The 19,065-nt window shown below is 44.0% G+C and overlaps 1 protein-coding gene across 2 annotated transcripts in view; it reads right to left on the reverse strand.

Annotated features, from left to right (window-relative positions):
• The window catches only part of ADNP2 (ADNP homeobox 2), a 104,626-nt gene that overhangs the window by 30,626 nt on the left and 54,935 nt on the right, over positions 1-19,065 (reverse strand). For both annotated transcript variants that reach the window (XM_029590799.1, XM_029590800.1), the window contains exon 3: positions 15,563-15,652. In XM_029590799.1, coding sequence (XP_029446659.1) covers positions 15,563-15,652 — 90 coding nt within the window. The remainder of the gene's footprint in view (positions 1-15,562; positions 15,653-19,065) is intronic.

Genomic DNA, 19,065 nt, shown 5'->3' on the forward strand with positions numbered 1-19,065 from the left:
AAGACTGGGAACAGAAGAAAAAACTGGGCTGTCTGCAGAATAAATAATGGTGGCTGTTCCCACAAGTATGCTGCTGAAATAGAGAGGAAAGTGAGTTGCACTGCTCTAGAACTTTCCCCATGTGCAGTAGGGAGCCATGTTTTTGCTCAACCAGCATCTCTGAAGAGGCTCCTCCCTCCCTCCTCCCCGTAGTCACTGTCACATACAGGACAAAGAGGAGGCAGCTCCCACACACACCTCTCAAGTGTCTATCAGACAGCAGAGAATGCCCGTTTCCTTGGACCAGCACCCACCACATCCAGCAAAGTAAAATGACACTCACACACCCCAAGGGTGGGCCTAAGTCACTCACCGTCACCCAACCACAGGATGCTTAATTGGCTGAAGGCCATACCAACCACCTCTGATGCTCGTGTACCACACAGCCTCAGCTGTGGTAAACAGTGAACTCACTTCTGCTTCTCGCCTCTATTTAAACTATCAATGGACAAGGAGAACTAAAGTGAGGGTGGGGGCTCAGACAACTGACCCCATAAAGGAGATGCTGGCTCAGGGGATCCTCAACCCCTCCCCCCAAAAAAAGGCCAAAACCCACAAACAGCTCTACTGTATCCAGACAGAACTTGCTCACCCAAGGACCACACAGATCCCCTGGAGTCAGGACAAACAGCCTGCTCTACCCACAGGAACATTCAAGAATTATTGCCCTAAGAGCAGAATGACTGGGAAATCAGTCTAAAGACTTGTTACCCTGGAACCAAAAGCAATCATGAAATTAGCCCTACCAGAAATGGCCCAGAGCTCAGAATTTGGAAGCAAGGAATCCTGCTGCACCATTCCAGCATGTGCCAACATCTCCTAGGGAAAGAAAATAATGGCAAGTGCCCATGCCAAACTGCACCTTCATAGCAGTGATATCACAGATTAAGTTCTGGTTCTCCAACTGCTGGCAGGATATCATCCCACACATCCAGACCAGTCTAGCAGAATGAAAATTTGACAATTTCTTCCTTGCCTTCACCATCACTTTATAATATAAAATACACAAATACATGAAGTGAAGTTACTACAACATGCAAGAAGATAACCCAATTTTATCCTAAGAGGATTCCACACTGTCCTTCAACAGGTCCTTTGTAAAAACTATTGTAAATTGCATCTGTTAAGCTATGTAAAGTATATTCTCAAACCAGGAAATATTTGGACCATTTTGCAGGCTTATGTTTTAACCTGCATAGATTACTTCAATTCCCTTTATTCTGAATTATTAAATTCATCCCTAAAATTGTTGTAAATATTGCAGAATTCTGCCACCTGTCTGATTTTTGGAAGACTGTGAAATGAACATATTATACCAGTGTTAGAAGAGCTACACTGGTTGCCTGTAAAACAAATAAGATTTAAAGTTCCTGCGTCAAAGCCTGATGGGCCTGAATATCAAATCTCAGTTGATGACTTATACCCCAGGGAGAACTTTACTACTGTCCAGCAGCAAAAATTTACTTTTGGTACCATCAGTGAAATTTACCCATCTTGTTAACAGGAGGCATTATGGATTTTCCATTTTTTGGGCCAGAATGTTCAAATGCTTTGCCAAGTCAAATGAGAGAGATCTATGATATAAAGATGTTTCAGAAACACCTTAAAACCCTTCTATTTCAAGAAGCATGTGTGTAGCTAATGAGGAATGCACTTTAATCACTATGTTTTTGTTATATGTATTTTTAGTTTTATGTTTTAAATGATTTTAAATTTTATTTTATTGTACTTCACCCAGAAAGAGAGACTATTTTCTGCAACCACCACATGCCTGCAAATATGCATGGATCTGGAAAAAAAAAGTGCACACCTATCAGAATCCTTTGACAGCCTGAAAATTGTGTGGATAGGACACAAAAATTAAGATGCATACAACAATCTCAGAACTCTTTCTCCTTCAGAAACTAGGTTAAAACCTCCATCGCAAAAATTCAGACAATCCAGTAGATACTCTGCATAAAGGCAAGATTTTGCATTTCTTTACACAGATAAAACTACAGTTCATCTGACCACAGGATCTTGCAAGTTCCTATACCCTCAATAATCACTAAGCAGGAAATGAATTCTCCAAAATTCTTATATGCCCACTATTACTGCAGATGCATAATAGCACAGACCAAAGCAAGCATCTGCATGACAACTTGCTTCCCAATGGTTATCTGCATTGTAGAGGTCTAGATGTATTAATCCTGGAGAAAACAAACCTAAAATCTGAAACAATATTCAGGAACAAGGCCATCACAACCTGCAGAGAGCCTGGTTTGCTTCAGAATCAATATGACAACTGAACCTCTTCACAGCACAATGGAAGGTGCCACAATTCCTCACTTGACTTGGCAGCTTGCGTCTGAAGCCAAGACCTGTGTGGTCTGGAAAGCTCAAATAGCTTCTGCTGCAAAAAAGAAAATACGACCCAACAGACCCAGAGATCTACATGCTTCCATGTCCAATACATTCTTTATTTGGAGCTGCCTCAAGTTAGAGGTCTTTTCATGCCAAGACACACAATGCCTCTATGGATAGGATTGGCAACTCCCAATTTACACAGACACCACCAATACCCCTTCAAAAACAAACACACAATTTTAATGTAAAAAAAATGAAAATGCCAATACTAATGATACACAGATTACAAGTTGCTGACATCTGTTCTCACTCCTAGAATTAAAGCAGTTTATAAAGTCTTGAAAAATCCTGCATATTTACAATCAACGTCTATACAAGTAACAAAGTCTGAAGGCTAAGAGCCATAATGGGTTCAGTTGATTGCATGAGCCACATATCTGGTGATGCTGCGGCTGATGTCATAATACTATCCTGGTAACTTAAGTGCTAATAAAGCAATTTGCCTGATCTGCTAGGTTATAATTCTAGACTAACAGAATGTTTTAAATGATCCAAATGGCACCAAACTGGAGTAGCCTGCTGTTAGAAACTGACAAGACTTGCCCAAGAAGAGAGATAAAGTAAGTGTCCTTTTCTGTCTATTCCTTGCTTCACTTCATAGATGGGTGATTCTATAAAACAGGAAAAAAAAAAGTCCACCTAACAAAGCATGTAATAGGGTGCTTTTTCAGAAATTAGAACGATTATTTTCAAAATGTACTGTTGTGACATAAGAACATGCCATACTGGTCAGACCAAGGGTCCATCAAGCCCAGCATCCTGTTTCCATCAGTGGCCAATCCAGGCCATAAGAACCTGGCAAATACCCAAAAACTAAGTCTATTCCATGTTACCATTACTAGTAATAGCAGTGGCTATTTTCTAAGTCAACTTAATAGCAGGTAATGGACTTCTCCTCCAAGAACTTATCCAATCCTTTTTTAAAAACAGCTATACTAACTGCACTAACCACATCCTCTGGCAACAAATTCCAGAGTTTAATTGTGCGTTGAGTGAAAAAGAACTTTCTCCGAATAGTTTTTAAATGTGTCACATACTAACTTCATGGAGTGCCCCATAGACTTTCTATTATCTGAACGAGTAAATAACCGATTCACATTAACCCGTTCTAGACCTCTCATGATTTTAAACACCTCTATCATATCCCCCCTCAGCCGTCTCTTCTCTAAGCTCTTTAGTCTTTCCTCGTAGGGGAGAGCTGTTCCATTCCCCTCATTTTGGTCGCCCTTCTCTGTACCTTCTCCATCGCAATTATATCATTTTTGAGATGCGGAGACCAGAATTGTACACAGTATTCAAGGTGCAGTCTCATCACGGAGCGATACAGAGGCATTATGACATTTTACGTTTTATTCACCATTCCCTTTCTAATAATTCCCAACATTCTGTTTGCTTTTTTGACTGCCGCAGCACACTGCACCGACGATTTCAATGTGTTATCCACTATGACACCTAGATCTCTTTCTTGGGTTGTAGCACCTAATATGGAACCTAACATTGTGTAACTATAGCATGGGTTATTTTTCTCTATATGCAACACCTTGCACTTATCCACGTTAAATTTCATCTGCCATTTCGATGCCCAATTTTCCAGTCTCACAAGGACTTCCTGCAAATTACACAGAGTATTGCTTTATACAAGACTTTATGTTTCACTGCAGTAAAAGACAGGTTTAGACAGCAGAAACCAGAAAACAAACTGCTGATATATTTTCCCAATGAAATATATATTGGGGACATTATGTAGTGCTATGCATATGCACTATTTTTTTTTTTTTTCTAAAACTGCATAAAAGTACCATGTTCCTGACTGCCCTGATACAAGCCATATCCCTTTATGGAGCTGCTGACAAATGCAGATTTCCCAGCAAGAGAAGGGATAACACCACAGTGTGAGAATTAAAAGCTCCTGCCACACAAACGTATGATTTTATTCACATCTTTTCATTGGTAGCTCACATATTTTCTTGTTCTCGGGCAGTTTACAATCTATCCCCTAGATCAGTGATGGCCAACCTTTTGAGCTCAGTGTGTCAAAATTCATAAAAAAACCGAGCATAACTCGGGTGGTGTGTCACTTCTAGAAAAATCCATAATTTTGTAATATTTGTAGCTCTAATCAACAAAGTTATAATTTTAATATATATACTGTATTTATTAATAAAGCAAAAACAAATAATTCTTTACCTTACCTGCTTAATGACTTTTTTGTTGCTGAATTTCATTGGCTAAATCTCAATTGAAGGTGGTATTTCGTACACTTCAAGTCCAAGCAAGCGTTACAAACTTCATCTGTCAGTCGGTTTCTTTTATTGGCTCCCATTCATGTTCACAACACTCCCTCCCCATCTCCCATTCTCATTCATTCTCACACACACGACCCCCAGGCAGGCACCCATGCATTCACACACTACACCCCAGGCAGAGTCCCATTCATACACATTCACACACTAAAGGCAGACCCCCCCTCTCTTTCTTTTGCCAGCAACCTCAGAACCTCTCTCATTCCTCTGCTGCCACTGTCACTGATGCCGCGTGGCTATTGCGGAGGTGCCGATTGCTGCTACTGACACTGAAGTCCATTCTGCTGCCTCCTCTGTGCCAGGCCCCGTGGGCTTCCACTTTCTCCATGCTGATCTCGTACATTGTGAGATCCGTTGAGAAAGTGCTATTCTTGCACATTCCCAAAGAGTACATGTGCCAATCACTAAAAAGTACATTTTTTTTTTTTTTTTGCCTTTGCTGTCTGATCTTAGTTTTCTAATTGGTTGGTCACAGGCTTTTTTTTCACCTTCCCTTTCTTATTTTTTTGCCAATTCCTTTTATATTGTCTTTTTTTCTGTTTCTTTTTTCTCCATCTTCTTCCCTCAAACACACAGGTCCTCATTCTCACATGCATTTCTCTCTCACACACACAGGCTCTCACTGGCACATGCTCTCTCTCATACAATCATTCATATACACAGGTTCTCACTGGCACATGCTCTCTCATACAATCATTCATACACAGGCTCTCACTGGCACATGCTCTCATACAATCATTCATATACACAGGCTCTCACTGGCACATGCTCTCTCTCATACAATCATTCATATACACAGGCTCTCACTGGCACATGCTCTCTCATACAATCATTCTATACACAGGCTCTCACTGCACATGCTCTCTCATACAATCATTCATACACACAGGCTCTCACTGGCACATGCTCTCTCATACAATCATTCATATACACAGGCTCTCACTGGCACATGCTCTCTCTCATACAATCATTCATATACACAGGCTCTCACTGGCACATGCTCTCTCATACAATCATTCATATACACAGGCTCTCACTGGCACATGCTCTCTCTCATACAATCATTCATATACACAGGCTCTCACTGGCACATGCTCTCTCATACAATCATTCATATACACAGGCTCTCACTGGCACATGCTCTCTCTCTCTCTCACACACACACAGGCTCTCACATGCTGTCTCTGCAAACATTCAGGTCCTCTCTCTCAACTCACCTCATACACGCACTCTACGGGCCCTCAGCCTCTCTCTCCACCTCTGGGCCTCTCTTCGCGGGTCGCCGCAGGATGGGCTCTGCAGCGGCCCTGATCTTCTCGGGCCGCGGCAGCCCTGCTACCGGGCCTCTTCCTCTTCTTGGGCCGCTGCGACTTGGGATTCGCAGCGACCCGCGGCGGCTCCTCTTCTGCACGCGCTGATTCGCTTCCTCCTTCCTGCCCACGCGGCTCCGGCAACGTTTACTTCCGGGGCCGCACAGGCAGGAAGGAGGAGCATCAGCGCGTTGTCTTGAGCCTCATCGCTGCGACGCATGAGCCTCCCTGCGCCCGGGGGCATTGGTGGAGGGTAGGGGGAAACTAAAAAACACACTTAAAGGCTCGGCGCAGCTGAAAAAGAAAAGGCTCGGCGCAGCCGATAAAAAAAAAAAAAATTCCTGATAGTCCTCGAAACGCTGCGCGTGTCAGCCAAAACGGCTCGGCGTGTCACCTCTGACACGCGTGTCATAGGTTAGCCATCACTGCCCTAGATTCATCATTCTGCTATATTATAGCAGAATGGTGCTTTTTCCCATGGTGCTCTGGGGGAGATATCGCCCCCGGAGCACCATGGGAAAAAGGTATTCCCCGCAGTGCTGCCAGCGATAACGTGGGAAAACATTATCCCTGCAGCGCTGCCAGGCCATAACCTCTCCCACATGCCTCCCTTCCCCCTAATTAGCATGGCATCGCCACGATGTGGCTGTTATCGCACACTGTAGGGCCTTACCCCCGTGCAGCCCATCACAGAATAAAGAATGACCTTGTATGTTTGTACTTTAGACAATGGAGAGAAGTGACTTGCTCAAAATCACAAAAAGTGTCAGTGGAAGAAGCAGGATTTCAAACCTGGCTGGCTTCCCTGGTTCTCAGTCTGCTACTCTAAACCACTAGGCTACTACTCAAACTTCTCTTCTTTAAGAGCAACTATCACTGCATACAGGAAGCAAGGAGCAAGGGTAGAGGAGAAATTAGGTAAAGCAAGTGCACTTTATCCATAAATCAGGACTCTCTGTAGGCACAAAGATGAATTAGCCATAACATGTGGGTGATGTCACCTGACAGCACCGATGAACCCATCTCCCAGAGTTCAGTAAACTAAGCATTGTGGGGGGTTCCTGTGCCCATGCTGCCTCATGAGCCCCTCAGTCTCTTCCAAAGTTTAAGCGAGGGTAGTTGTCTCTCCAGGGTGGCAGGTGGTATAAGCATAACTAATTCATCCTGAGAACCCTGTTTATAAGTAAGCAAACTTGCTCTCTGTCAACAATTAATGCTGAACTAGTGATAATTAGTTCTGGGGGAATTCCGCGCTACTGCGGAGCACAGAATTTGCGCAGAATTGCCATTTTCTGAGCAGAAAATGGCAGAGGAGACCCCGGCATGCCGTGAACAGAGCGCACGAAGATGAAGGCCCCGGTGAGAGTGAATGTGTGTGTATGAGAGGAAAGAGGAGAGTGAGAGAGCAGGGAGAGGGGATGCTTGAGGGTGGGTACCAGAGAGAGGGAGCCTATAATGAGTGTTATGGATGTGAAAGACTGGGAGCTGGTGTATATGAAAAAGGAATTGTGTATGTGAGGGTGCTAGCCTATGTGAAGGGATTGTGTATGTGTCAGACAGAGCCCTGTGTGAAGGGGTGCATGAGAGAGACATAGGTAGCCTGTGTGAGGATGTATGTGAGAGAGAAAGGGAGCTTGTGTGGGTGTGTATGCAAGAGAGGGACCCTGTATAGAGGATGTGTGTGTGTGTGCGCGCGAGAGTGTGAGGGAGCCTGTATGAGGGTAGGCGTATGTGTACAAGGAGAGCAGGAGCAGTTGTGTGAGAGGGAGGACAGAGGGAGGCCTGTGTGAGGGGCGTAGTACTGAGAATGGAGTCAAACCCTGGGACTGGTGATAGAGGTGGAAAGGGGTTGAGCCTAGAGGTGGAGGGGGAGAGATACTGCAGGTGGAGGAGTTGATGCCTGAGAGAGCAAAGTGGCCAAGGGAGGTAGGGAGATCGAGTGGAAGGGACCACAGTGAATTTCTAGGGAAATTCTGCATCACTAAGTAATAACTTTTTTTCTGTATTAATTTAAATGTAATTACTTAAAGACTATCATGTAAATGTATTTTGACCAATATAAACTTAGCAGAATTTTTAAGTTGTTTTTGTGCAGAATTCCCCCAGGAGTAGGTAACACATGGGGAGTCACAAGCTGAGGGTTGCAGTGAGGAGCAATTACTGAAAAATGCAACCCAGCCCCATCAGTGGAGAGTGGACTACTGGGTGAACAGGCTGCACAAGCGCCACTGTTGTCTCTTGACATGCTGACCAGAACATTAGTGGGGATCTGAAGGCGTGCAGGCACAACAATTAAGTAGCAGTTATGCAAACGTCTTCAATAGAAGCGACCCTAAGCAAGACATTGATGCCGCTATGGCTCATTGTTGAGCCTTGAGAATCCTTAATTTGTAAACCAGCCAGTGCAAAACAGTGCGCAATACAGTCCCGCTAGCCAAGTGGATAGAGCTCCCCTGGCTACTGCCACTCCCAATTTAATGGAATCAAAAGATATAGCTGAGAAGCTAGACAATGAAACAGAGTCCTTTTTTCAAATAGGCCAAGGTCCTCCTACAGTGTGAAGAGCCTTGTTTTTATGGTGGGGGGAGAGAAAAGGTAGGTAGCACAATGACATGGTTTGCATAAAAAGCCAACACCATGTTTGGAAGAAACTTATGGAAAGTACGCAGAACCACCCCTCTTGTGGAAAAATTGAACAGTTAATGACAGTGCTCGCAATTCACCGACTCTTCGAGACGATTTAACCAATTTCTATTCCAACGATTTGGAAATCTTGGCAGATTACAGCTTTACATAGTTATACAAAATAAAAGTGCTTTACATAGTGAAATACGAGAAAAAAACCACAACACAATGCAATAACATAACATGAGTAGTGAAATTCAATCAGCAAAGACATGCTGAAAGTAGTAAGTTTTTAGGGACTTTCTGAAATGGGGCAAAGTCTCCCTCAGCCCTAATTTCTAAGGGGAAGAAGAAGTTCCAGCAATTTGCATCAATCATGCTCTCGTCACAGATAATTGAGCCATTATAAGGAAAGGGATGTCCAGGAGATGCTGTTTGGGAAGGCTGATATCTCTGCACAGACTGTCAAGCAAGGGGGCAGATTTGCCATGGACCACCTTGAAAATTAACAGAACATTAAAGCGTATCCACCAGCCAATGGGTAGCCAGCGAAGGCTAGCCAAAACTGGGGAGATATGTGCACAAGAGGGAGTTGTCTATAATTAACTGAGCTGCTGAGTTCTGGATAAGTTGTAGTGATCTAATGTAAGAAATGGGGCAGGCCAAGAAAGTCTGGTGAGGCAAAAAAAAAAAATTGACTGGGCAACTATATGGAAGTCAGCAAAAGAAAGAATAGGTTTTAAAGGTCTCAGCAGGTAGAGCTTGTAGTATGAAGACTGGATAAGTAAATTAATATGGGGGTACATAGAAAGGGATCAAGCATAAGCCCTAAATTGCAGACCTGAGGTTAAGAGGGATAGAAAAGTCTATCAAATGAGAAACCTGAGGGAAGACCAGCTAATTCTATGCATAATGGGCCTTAAAATCTGAAGAACTTCCTGTAAAACAGATGAAGATGTACACGTAACCATCCTTGAGGTCCAGGGCGCACATCTAATCACCAGGTTGAACAAAACCGCAGGATTTTGCGCCTGGAGCTCATCTTGAATCTCTTTAAACCAGTTTGCTCAGTCTTTATAAATCCAGAAATGGGTCTCAACCCTCATTTTCCTTGGGAATGAGAAAGTACAATGAGCAGAATCTGATACATTCCTGGGAAAGTCTACTTCCAGCTGAAATTAGAAGATTGAAGACTGAAAAGAGCTAGATCGTAAGGAAGCAAGAGAAATACAAGCAGTAGCCACACTCCACAATCCTTAGGACCCATCAAGTCCTTGATAATCTTCTGCCACTCCAGCAGGAAAAACTGGAACCTTCCCCATCCCTACCAGTTGAGGCAGGGAGTTTGGTTTGACTGTCATCAAAATCTGAGTCTGTTTTGCTTCCATCTGCTACAAAGTTTTCACATAACACATTTCCCTATAATGCCCCAGGCAAGAAGCTGTTGCTCATGGCCTAATGACACTTAAGAATAGAAGGGGCAACTTTGAAAGACTGGTTTATATAAGAAGTACTGATGTCTGGGCAGGGAAGGCTGGTCTCCAACTGAATTGTAACTTGATGCCCCCTTAATCTGAGACCAATGAAATGACCAAATATTGTCACACAGACTGCTAGCCTGCAACTAAGCCAATCCTTCTCCCCCAGTGGCCACTGCCAAAGTCCTGGCTGCAGTATTAAACATCTGAGCAGATTAGATGTTTCTTTCCCTCTTCTGCATCCTTCACTGACTTACAAACATCAGCCTGCTTCCAGGTCTAGCGATTTCATCAACAGCCTTCACTTCTTGATTCATTTGCGCAGGTTTTTGTACCATATACAACTGATAAACTGCAATCCGAGTGCTCAACACAAAACTCTGGAAGACACTCTTGCCAAAAGGTATTTTATTTAATTTAAAAGATTTATATCCTGCACGCTCCAAGGTTTGGATCTTTCCCTGAGGGAATATTGGAGTACTCCCAAGTACTTTTGGCCCGCTTGAGAACTAACTCCACCATTAGAGTGGCGAGGAAGCTGGGCTATACCAAATCCAGGGACCACTGTACTTTGTACTTCAAGTTGAGCTTTGAGCCACGAAAGAAAGAGGCATGAGATGGAGATTACCACATCCTCAAAAGAACATAAGACTTCCCATACTGGGTCAGATAAAGAGTCAATGAAGCTCAATATGCCCATTTTTAACAGTGGCCAATCAATGTCACAAGAACCTGATAGGATCTGAGATACATTCCATGCTACTAGCAGCCAGAAATAAGGAGTGGCTTTGCCAAAGTCCCTCTGGTTAATAACTATGGATTTTTCTTCCAGAAACATGTGCAAAGCTCTAAAATCCAATAATACCAGCTGCTTTTACAAGCGTTGGCAATGAATTCCAGAGTTTGACTGAACTGAGTGAAATATTTTCTCCAATTTGTTTTAAATTTTGTTTCTAGTAACTTCATATAGTAATAAATGAAAAAGATCAAGTGGTCTGTCCAGTCTGCCCAACAAGCTTATGGTAGTAACTGCCATTCTGTGCGGGTTACCCCCCAGCCTTATGTTAAGGGAAGTAACATTAAAAATTAAAGCCAAGCAAATGTCAAACCAATGACAATTACTGCTAGCAACATTTTTACAGGTTGAGATGTTTTCCTGATAATTCATACAATGCTGCTGCTTGAACGTGCCTTGTTTTTGGACTTTGCCGTAGAAGCAGTATTGCGGTTTTTCCCTAGTGTCTGCATATCAGTATCCTGGACCGTAAAAGCCCTGCGCTGGTTGCCTGAATCCAATTCCCTCTTCTCCCCAACTAGAGAGCAATGCTGCAGTTGCATCAAAATCATGTAAACTAATTGGTTAAAGGTAGCAGTCACCATGCCTCTGTTAGGGGTAGAAGCTGCCACGCCATGCAGGTTACAACCACCCCCCCCCCCCCCCCCCCCCCCCCCAATGTACCCCCTCTTTTTTTTTTTTTTTTTTAATTTATGACTCCAGCCTTTAGGGATCCACAGTGTATCCCATGCCTTTTTTAATGTATAAAGTTTTTTATTTCAATTAGAAAATACAGTCAAGGAAAACGACAGTGAAGGTTGTGCTCTGCACCTTCACTGCCTCATCAATATTATATATAACATAACACACTGTACCTTATGAATACCCTAACCCCCCCCTTCCCCCCAACAAGCCAGCAGTCCTGCCGTGACAAGTCTCATTGTCCACTGGTCATATGAAGATCCAAATCAATCATTTAGAATTAGACTCCTGGAGCGATGTGGCAGCGCCTGAAAATAAGCATCCCAAACCTCCAAAAATCGCCGACGCGTCTGAGGCGTGTTGCGAGAATCAAGGTCTTCCATACACATCAGCTGGTGTAAGTGATTCCTCCAAGTCCAGAACTGAGGGGGTTCCGCACATCGCCACTGTAACAAGATTACCTTTTTCCCCACCAAGCATGACTAAAATAAACATTCCAAGCCTGCTTTTCTTCACCGGGAGTTTTGGCAGACAACCAAACAAAAAAACCATGGGTGTTATGGGCAGTTTGAAATCCAGTAAAAACATAAGATATTGAGCAATACGACCCCAAAACCTCCTCACTGGGGGGGCAGGCCCAAAACGCATGGGAGAGCGTGCCCACTGCTCCACCACATCGCACACAAGTGTCAGAAAAGGCAAGCTTGGAACAATAGGCAACCTGTTCAGTCACGTATGCCCTATAAAGAAACTTATATTGCATATGCCTTTTTTAATTTGTTTACCGTTTGTCTTCCCCCACCTCTTCCAGAAGGGCATTTCAGGCATCCACCACCCTCTCTCCATGAAAAAATTTTTCAAGATGTTTCATGCCACATTGCCTTTAGCCATTTCACTCTACTCATGATTTTATAGACCTCTACCATATCTCTTTGGCCTTTCTTCATGGTGGGGGGGCGCTTCCATTCCCTTTATCTTTTTGGTCACTCGTCTCTGTATTTTGCTAATTCTGCTATATTGTTGAGATGCGGTTTCCAGAACTGCACATACGGGGCCGATACAGTACAGTGCGCTCCGACAGAGCGCACTGTTAACCTGCCATTGGACGCGTTTTCCCCTTACCCCTTATTCAGTAAGGGGTGGAAAACGCGCATCCAACCCGCCGAACCTAATAGCGCACTCAACATGCAAATGCATGTTGATGGCCCTATTAGGTATTCCCGCGCGATTCAGTAAGTAAAATGTGCAGCCAAGCCGCACATTTTGCTTTCAGAAATTAGCGCCTACCCAAAGGTAGGGAAAGTGCACAGAAAAGCAGTAAAAATTGCTTTTCTGTGCACCCGCCGACTTATCATGGCGATATTAAGTCAGAGGTCCCGAAGAGTAAAAAAAAGTAAAAAAAGATAAAAAGAAATTTAAAATGGGCCAGCGGCTGTCGGGTCGAAAAACGGACACTCAATTTTGCCGGCGTCCAGTTTCCGAGCCCGTGGCTGTCAGCGGCCTCGAGAACAGATGCCGGCAAAATTGAGCGTCGGCTGTCAAACCTGCTGACAACCGCCACTCCGGGCCAAAAGGAGGCGCTAGTGTCCCTAGCGCCTTCTGCCCATTTCTACCGCCAAGCCTCATTTAAATACTGTATCGCGCGCACAGGCGAGTGGCCTGTGTGCGCGCCGGGAGAGCAGGCGTTTGCCCGTTCTCCCGCGGACTTTACCGAATCGGCCCAATAGTGATCTAAGTGCGGTCACATCATGGAGCAAATCAGAAGTTTGATGATATTCTGTTTTATTCTCCATTCCTAATAATTCCCAACACTGCTTGCTTTTATGACTGCCACACACTGAGCACATCATTTGGCTACAGTTTGGATTATTTTTCTGTCACATCATTCTGCATGTGGCAGATGAAGCTTAATGTGGACATCTGGATACTTTCAGCTGAAGTTATCCGTTGCCCTGGGATCGCTGCAGTCAGCTGAAGGTGGTAGAACTGTAAGAGATCGATGACCTCCTCTCTTATATCTGCTTTTTTCCTAACATTGATGTCAAGTACATCTACTAACTTGTCCAGAGACTTGGAGTAGCAGAGGGGAAGATGCTGTGCCAAGTCAGGCAATATCCATTGAAATCTCCTTTGCCTCTGACCCAGGATGTCTGGGAGGCAGGGACACTGACCAATGATCTCAATGATGAATATGGCAAGGGGGTGGGGGGGTGGGGAGAGACCTTTTGCCCCACAGGAGATATGTCCAGAAGGAAGTCAACTGAGCCAAAGTTCTTTCCTCATCCTCCAAACTCATGGTGAGACTCATGTGGTACGAAAGAAATCTTGAACTGCTAAGAGTGGATGGCTATAGCCAGCAATTTGTGATAACTATGCATGCTGTGGAAAACCTTCCCCCATATGGATAGGACAAGCTCTAATGCCCCTTCTCTGCAAACTGGTCCATGAGCTGAAATGCCATATGGGCCAGGGCTGGAGAAGATATATCCTCTTCAGAGACCCATATGGGTTCCTCACCACTCAACTGTAATAGGGCATAAGTGCTCAGTTCCAGGGGAAGAGCAGCCGCTGGATCAGAAGCACTACATACCGAATGGACTCAACCACAGCCTGTGTCAGGGACCCTGCTAAGGTCTTCCGTGCTGAAGGGTCTGCTCTGGCACCTCAGCTTCCCTCGAAGACCGTGTGTGATGCGGGTTTTCACATTGACAGCACCCTGAAGTGGACATTTTGCACTAATGCCATGGAGGGCACCCTGGAAGTATTGGGGTCCGAGCAGAAAAAGGTGTGTCTTGGGAATTCTCACCATAAACAAAAAATGGTATTTGTGCTGACGTGGCCTCATCTTTCCTCAGCGTAGAGGACAATGGACCCACAGCCATGGGGCCTTGCCCATGCACAGACTTCTGCTTCTTTGGCTTCGATGTAGCCTGGCCCGAAGACTGGTCCCACTTAAGTACTTTCATCTGCATCTCCTCCTGCATCGAAGGCCTTTGCTCCCTGCTTGACCCTTACCCGAGGCAGATCCTATATCCAGCATCACTGAGGGAGAGGAGGAGGAGGAGGAGGAAGTGTGGGCACGATGCCCAGACTCATACCCATGCTTTCACTTAAGCACTCTAAGGTCCTTCCAAGCTCAAGACTGCTTTGCCCTGGGAGACATGCAACCACAATTATAGCAATTAACCATATTGTGAACCAGGCCCAGACACTTATAAACCTCATGTGAATCCATGATGGTCATCCGGCACAGACGCAGGCCTTGAAGCTGCTGACAGCAGCCTTCTTTGGCCTCTGGGGTTGTTTTTTTTGGGTTTTTTTGAAAAAAAAATATTGCACAGGAGTAATGCCTCGTTGCATGTTCAATAAGTTTTACAGAGCTCAGTGATGGGATCATTTGGTGCTGTTATATGACATCACCCACATGTCATTTTAGCATTGCCTATCAGAGAAATGTGATCTGCACCACTATCATTACAATTTAACTCAGTTCAGAGTGGATAACTTTAAGGCTAGTCATGCTGAAATGTAGATTGAGAGGGGGCAAGGTCCTGGGCAGAGCCATGCTGACAGCATTTCTACAATTTTTTTTTTTTTTTTTAAATGGACCCAAATGCAAGAGGTGTGAGCAAGCTTCCAGCATACCCAGAACACTGCATCATGCCTGATTATATGGTGTGATTATAGGTCTCCCACTGGAGCTATGAATGTGCAGGCATTAGAAAAATGCCTGCAACATACCAGCACTAAAAGCAATGTCACTGTAGTAGGGCTTCACTATCTGTTACTACTCAGCCCACTTTTCTAGATACCCTAACTTTGGGCAACTGTTTCCCTTTTTGATCTATTTTTGTTAGTGCATAAAAAAAATGAAAGTGGCAAAAAAAAAAAAAAAAAAAACAAAAACCCCAAAAACGAACTTACCCTTTTCCTTCCAGAAGAATCCCAAGGGGACACATCACCCCATGACGTGTTGTAAAAATATTTCTCTCCAGGGTCGTAACTGTTAATTGCCTGAAAAGAAAAACAGTAATTACTTTTGCACCAGAAAAATGGTTTATATTACATTCACTTTTTTTGTCCCTATTTAGCTCAACATAACCTCTTGATATGCAGGACTGAGCAGACAAATCCACCGTCAGACTTGCTGTGATCTTTATAATGGTTCAGCTAAGCAGCAATTGTGGTGCTACTCCCCCGACTTTGCACTAGTTGTGCCCTACTCCAGTCCTCAAGAACCACAAAAACAGGCCAGGTTTTCAGGATATCCACAATGAATATACATGAGGTAAATTTGAATATAATGGAGACAAAGTGCATGCAAATCTCTCATGCATATTCATTATGGATATCCTGAAGACCTGGCCTGTTTGTGGCTCTTGAAAACTGGAGTTGGCCACGCCTGCCCCAGATAGTGAAATTATAGATCCAAAGGGGACAGGTGGTGAGGTGGGATAAAAGGATACCAGAGCAAATCACAGCCCAGATACAGTCTTGCAGAGCAAAGCCAGATTGCAAGTGGGGACGTGAGAAGGGTGCCGATGTACACAAGAAATGTGTTTCTTTGAGATGATACTTGTTCATGACCATGGATTTATTTAGCAGTAAAGTTCATAAACATGTAAATTAGTAACAGAATTTTACATTTTAGCAAACACAGCAAGATTGCTTACTATAAATGAGGGTTCTCCATAGACAGCAAGATAAAATAGCCATAACACATGGGTGACATCATCCAACGGTGCCAAAGACTCATCTCTGTAGCTAAATAAAAAGTTTTATGCACATGAATTCCCGTGCACACTAACTACCTCATGAGCCCCTCAGCTGATATTAGAGCTTAAGTTTAGCTAGGCAGTCTACTTCCCAGAGATGTGTGTATTAAGCATCATGCTGTCTACGGAGAACCCAAGTTTGTTTACTGTCGACAAGCAGGGCTGAATTAGCCATGATACATGGAGAATCCCAAGAGGGTGCATAGCACAGCACTTGCTGAATAAGCAACCCACCCCTCCACAGAGAGTGGAGTGCTGGGAAAGCAAGCTGTGCAAAAATGCTTGCCCAGAGGGTAACAGGACAAAAGGTGTGATCTGATAACCAAGCTCCAGCTTTGCAAATGATTGAGATGTAGGTGAGACACTGAAGTGGCGATGATTTTTACTGGACGAGTCTTCACAGAATCTGATCTGGAGACCAGTCAGAGCATAGCAGTGTGCGATTCAATCTGGTATGTAGTTGGACACTGCATTTGGCTTTGAATCATAGGTGACGAAAAGTTGAGAAGCTTGATGTGAGGCTAAGACCTTTTTGCAATCCAGTGAATGGAGGGCAGTCTTAGAAAGAATGTGGGCAAAAATGTTTTTGCTACCTTAGGCAGAAACTTAAGATGAGTGCAGAGCATCACTATATTGTCAAAAAAAAACAAAACAAACAACTGTAGGTACAGAGCATGTTAGCTCAAAGACTCTTCTAGCCAAAGTGATGACAACTAGAATACCATTTCCCATGTAAGAAACCTTAGGGAAACAGATTCCAACAGCTCACAGTCAGGTTTCATCAGTTGTGGCAAGAGAACAGATCCCATCGCACTGGTGGTTTCAGGAACTTCGATACAAAATGGACAGCGACTGGCTTCCTATCTACTTGAGGGCAGTTCGCGGCAATGGCACAGAGATGCACTTTGACAAATACTGATGCCTGACAAAGAAAGAAAGTACAGGTACCATCTTAGGCAAGTTGCTGAACACATTTGGCTGTGTTCCCCAATACAAAGATGAAAAAAACACTTCCATTTTAAAAAAAAACAAAAAACTGTACAGTCTTCTTGTATATGGCTTCCTGCCCAAAATCACAATATCCTTAATCTCCCTAGATAATGAGAAGACTACATTCATGCTGTCAGTTGAGGGATGAGAGATTCCTTAAGTTAGTAGAGCCGAATCAGCTCCCAGGGAGATCAGTAGGCAGACTAACAACCTGAGGCAGCAAGGGAACTAAACTTGCTTGGGCCAAGCTGGTTCAATTAGGGATAAAACATGCCTGGTTCTTTGAGAACATTTTGCACTGTCCTCACCACCATCAGAAGTGAAAGACATACAGCAGATCTGTATCCCCGTTGAGCAGAAGAGCATTCGGAACGGATCTAAACGTGAAGAATGGAGCAAGTGTATACTTTCCTGTTTTCTAACACAAACAAGTCAATCAAGAGGTGACTCCATAGTTCAAATAAACTGTCTGCCACACCCTGGTCCAGGGACCACTCGGGGGGGGACGGGGGGGGGGGGACCACAGACCCTGCTAAGGCAGTCTGCCAACATGCTAGAGATCCTAGAAAAGGTAGGTTTCTTGGAGAAAATCTGACTGAGCACACTCAAATCTTCATATGTATTTCCTGGAGAGGGTCTAAGACCCTATTGCCCCCTTGTTAACACAGAACGTTGCCACTTTATCAGTTTGGATCAGAATTCTCTTGCCCTGAAGGAGATGTGTGAACTTAATGCATGTTAAATGGCTTGCAGCTCCAAGAAGTTGATCTAGAACAAGTGTTCACTGCCAAGCAAATCCAGAGTTTGGAAGCAACCTGTATATGTGTGCTCCACCCCTTGGTGAATGCATCCATTGCCAGCATTATCTGATGAAGCAGAACTCAAAGATGGGCACCTATCTCCAGGACCTTTGGATCTGGTCACCAATGGAGGGACAATTCAGTCTCCACAGTTACCTTATGGGCTACGACAAAGGCTGATGCAGTGGATCCCCCTGATAGTAGCTCTACAAGAGAACTCATATTGAGGTGTTTCATAGGGATCTCTTACATGTGTCCAAGAACAGTCAGGATTGCTCACTCTAACAAGTTCTAGAACAGTTTTTCAAAAATACCTGATCTGATGGAAGAAATTCTCTCTCCTCAGATGAGACTATCCATGCCCCAATGAACTTTATTCCCTGGGCAGGAACAAGGTTAGACTTGGCAAGGTTAACTATGAAACCTAGTGACCGAAGGAGTTGGATCATCTTATGCAGGGAGTCCAACAACCCTGTATTGGAAGGTCCAGTGACCAGCCAGTCATTCAGATAAGGAAAGAAATCTTCCATGATAAATGTGTGCCACTGCTTCTGCTAGGTATTTTGTGAAGGCCCTCAGGGCCACTGATAGCTCCAAAGTGGAGAACCTTATTGGTAGCGAGAAGAATCCACTATGAACTTAAGGTATTGCTAATGAGATAGATTTGTGCACATCCATCCATCCTAATTCACATATCCAGTCTCCCACTTAGATAAAGAGTAGGATAGTGTGGAGAGCATTCATTTTGAACTTCTCCCATAACAGGCTCTTGTTCAGTCTTTGCAAATCCTTTACTTCTTGGGGATAAGGAAATAATAGGAATAGATCCTCTTGCCCTGATCATTGGAAGGGACCAGTTCTA

This window comes from Rhinatrema bivittatum, chromosome 2 (assembly GCF_901001135.1).
Source record: "Rhinatrema bivittatum chromosome 2, aRhiBiv1.1, whole genome shotgun sequence".
Taxonomy (NCBI): Eukaryota; Metazoa; Chordata; class Amphibia; order Gymnophiona; family Rhinatrematidae; genus Rhinatrema; species Rhinatrema bivittatum.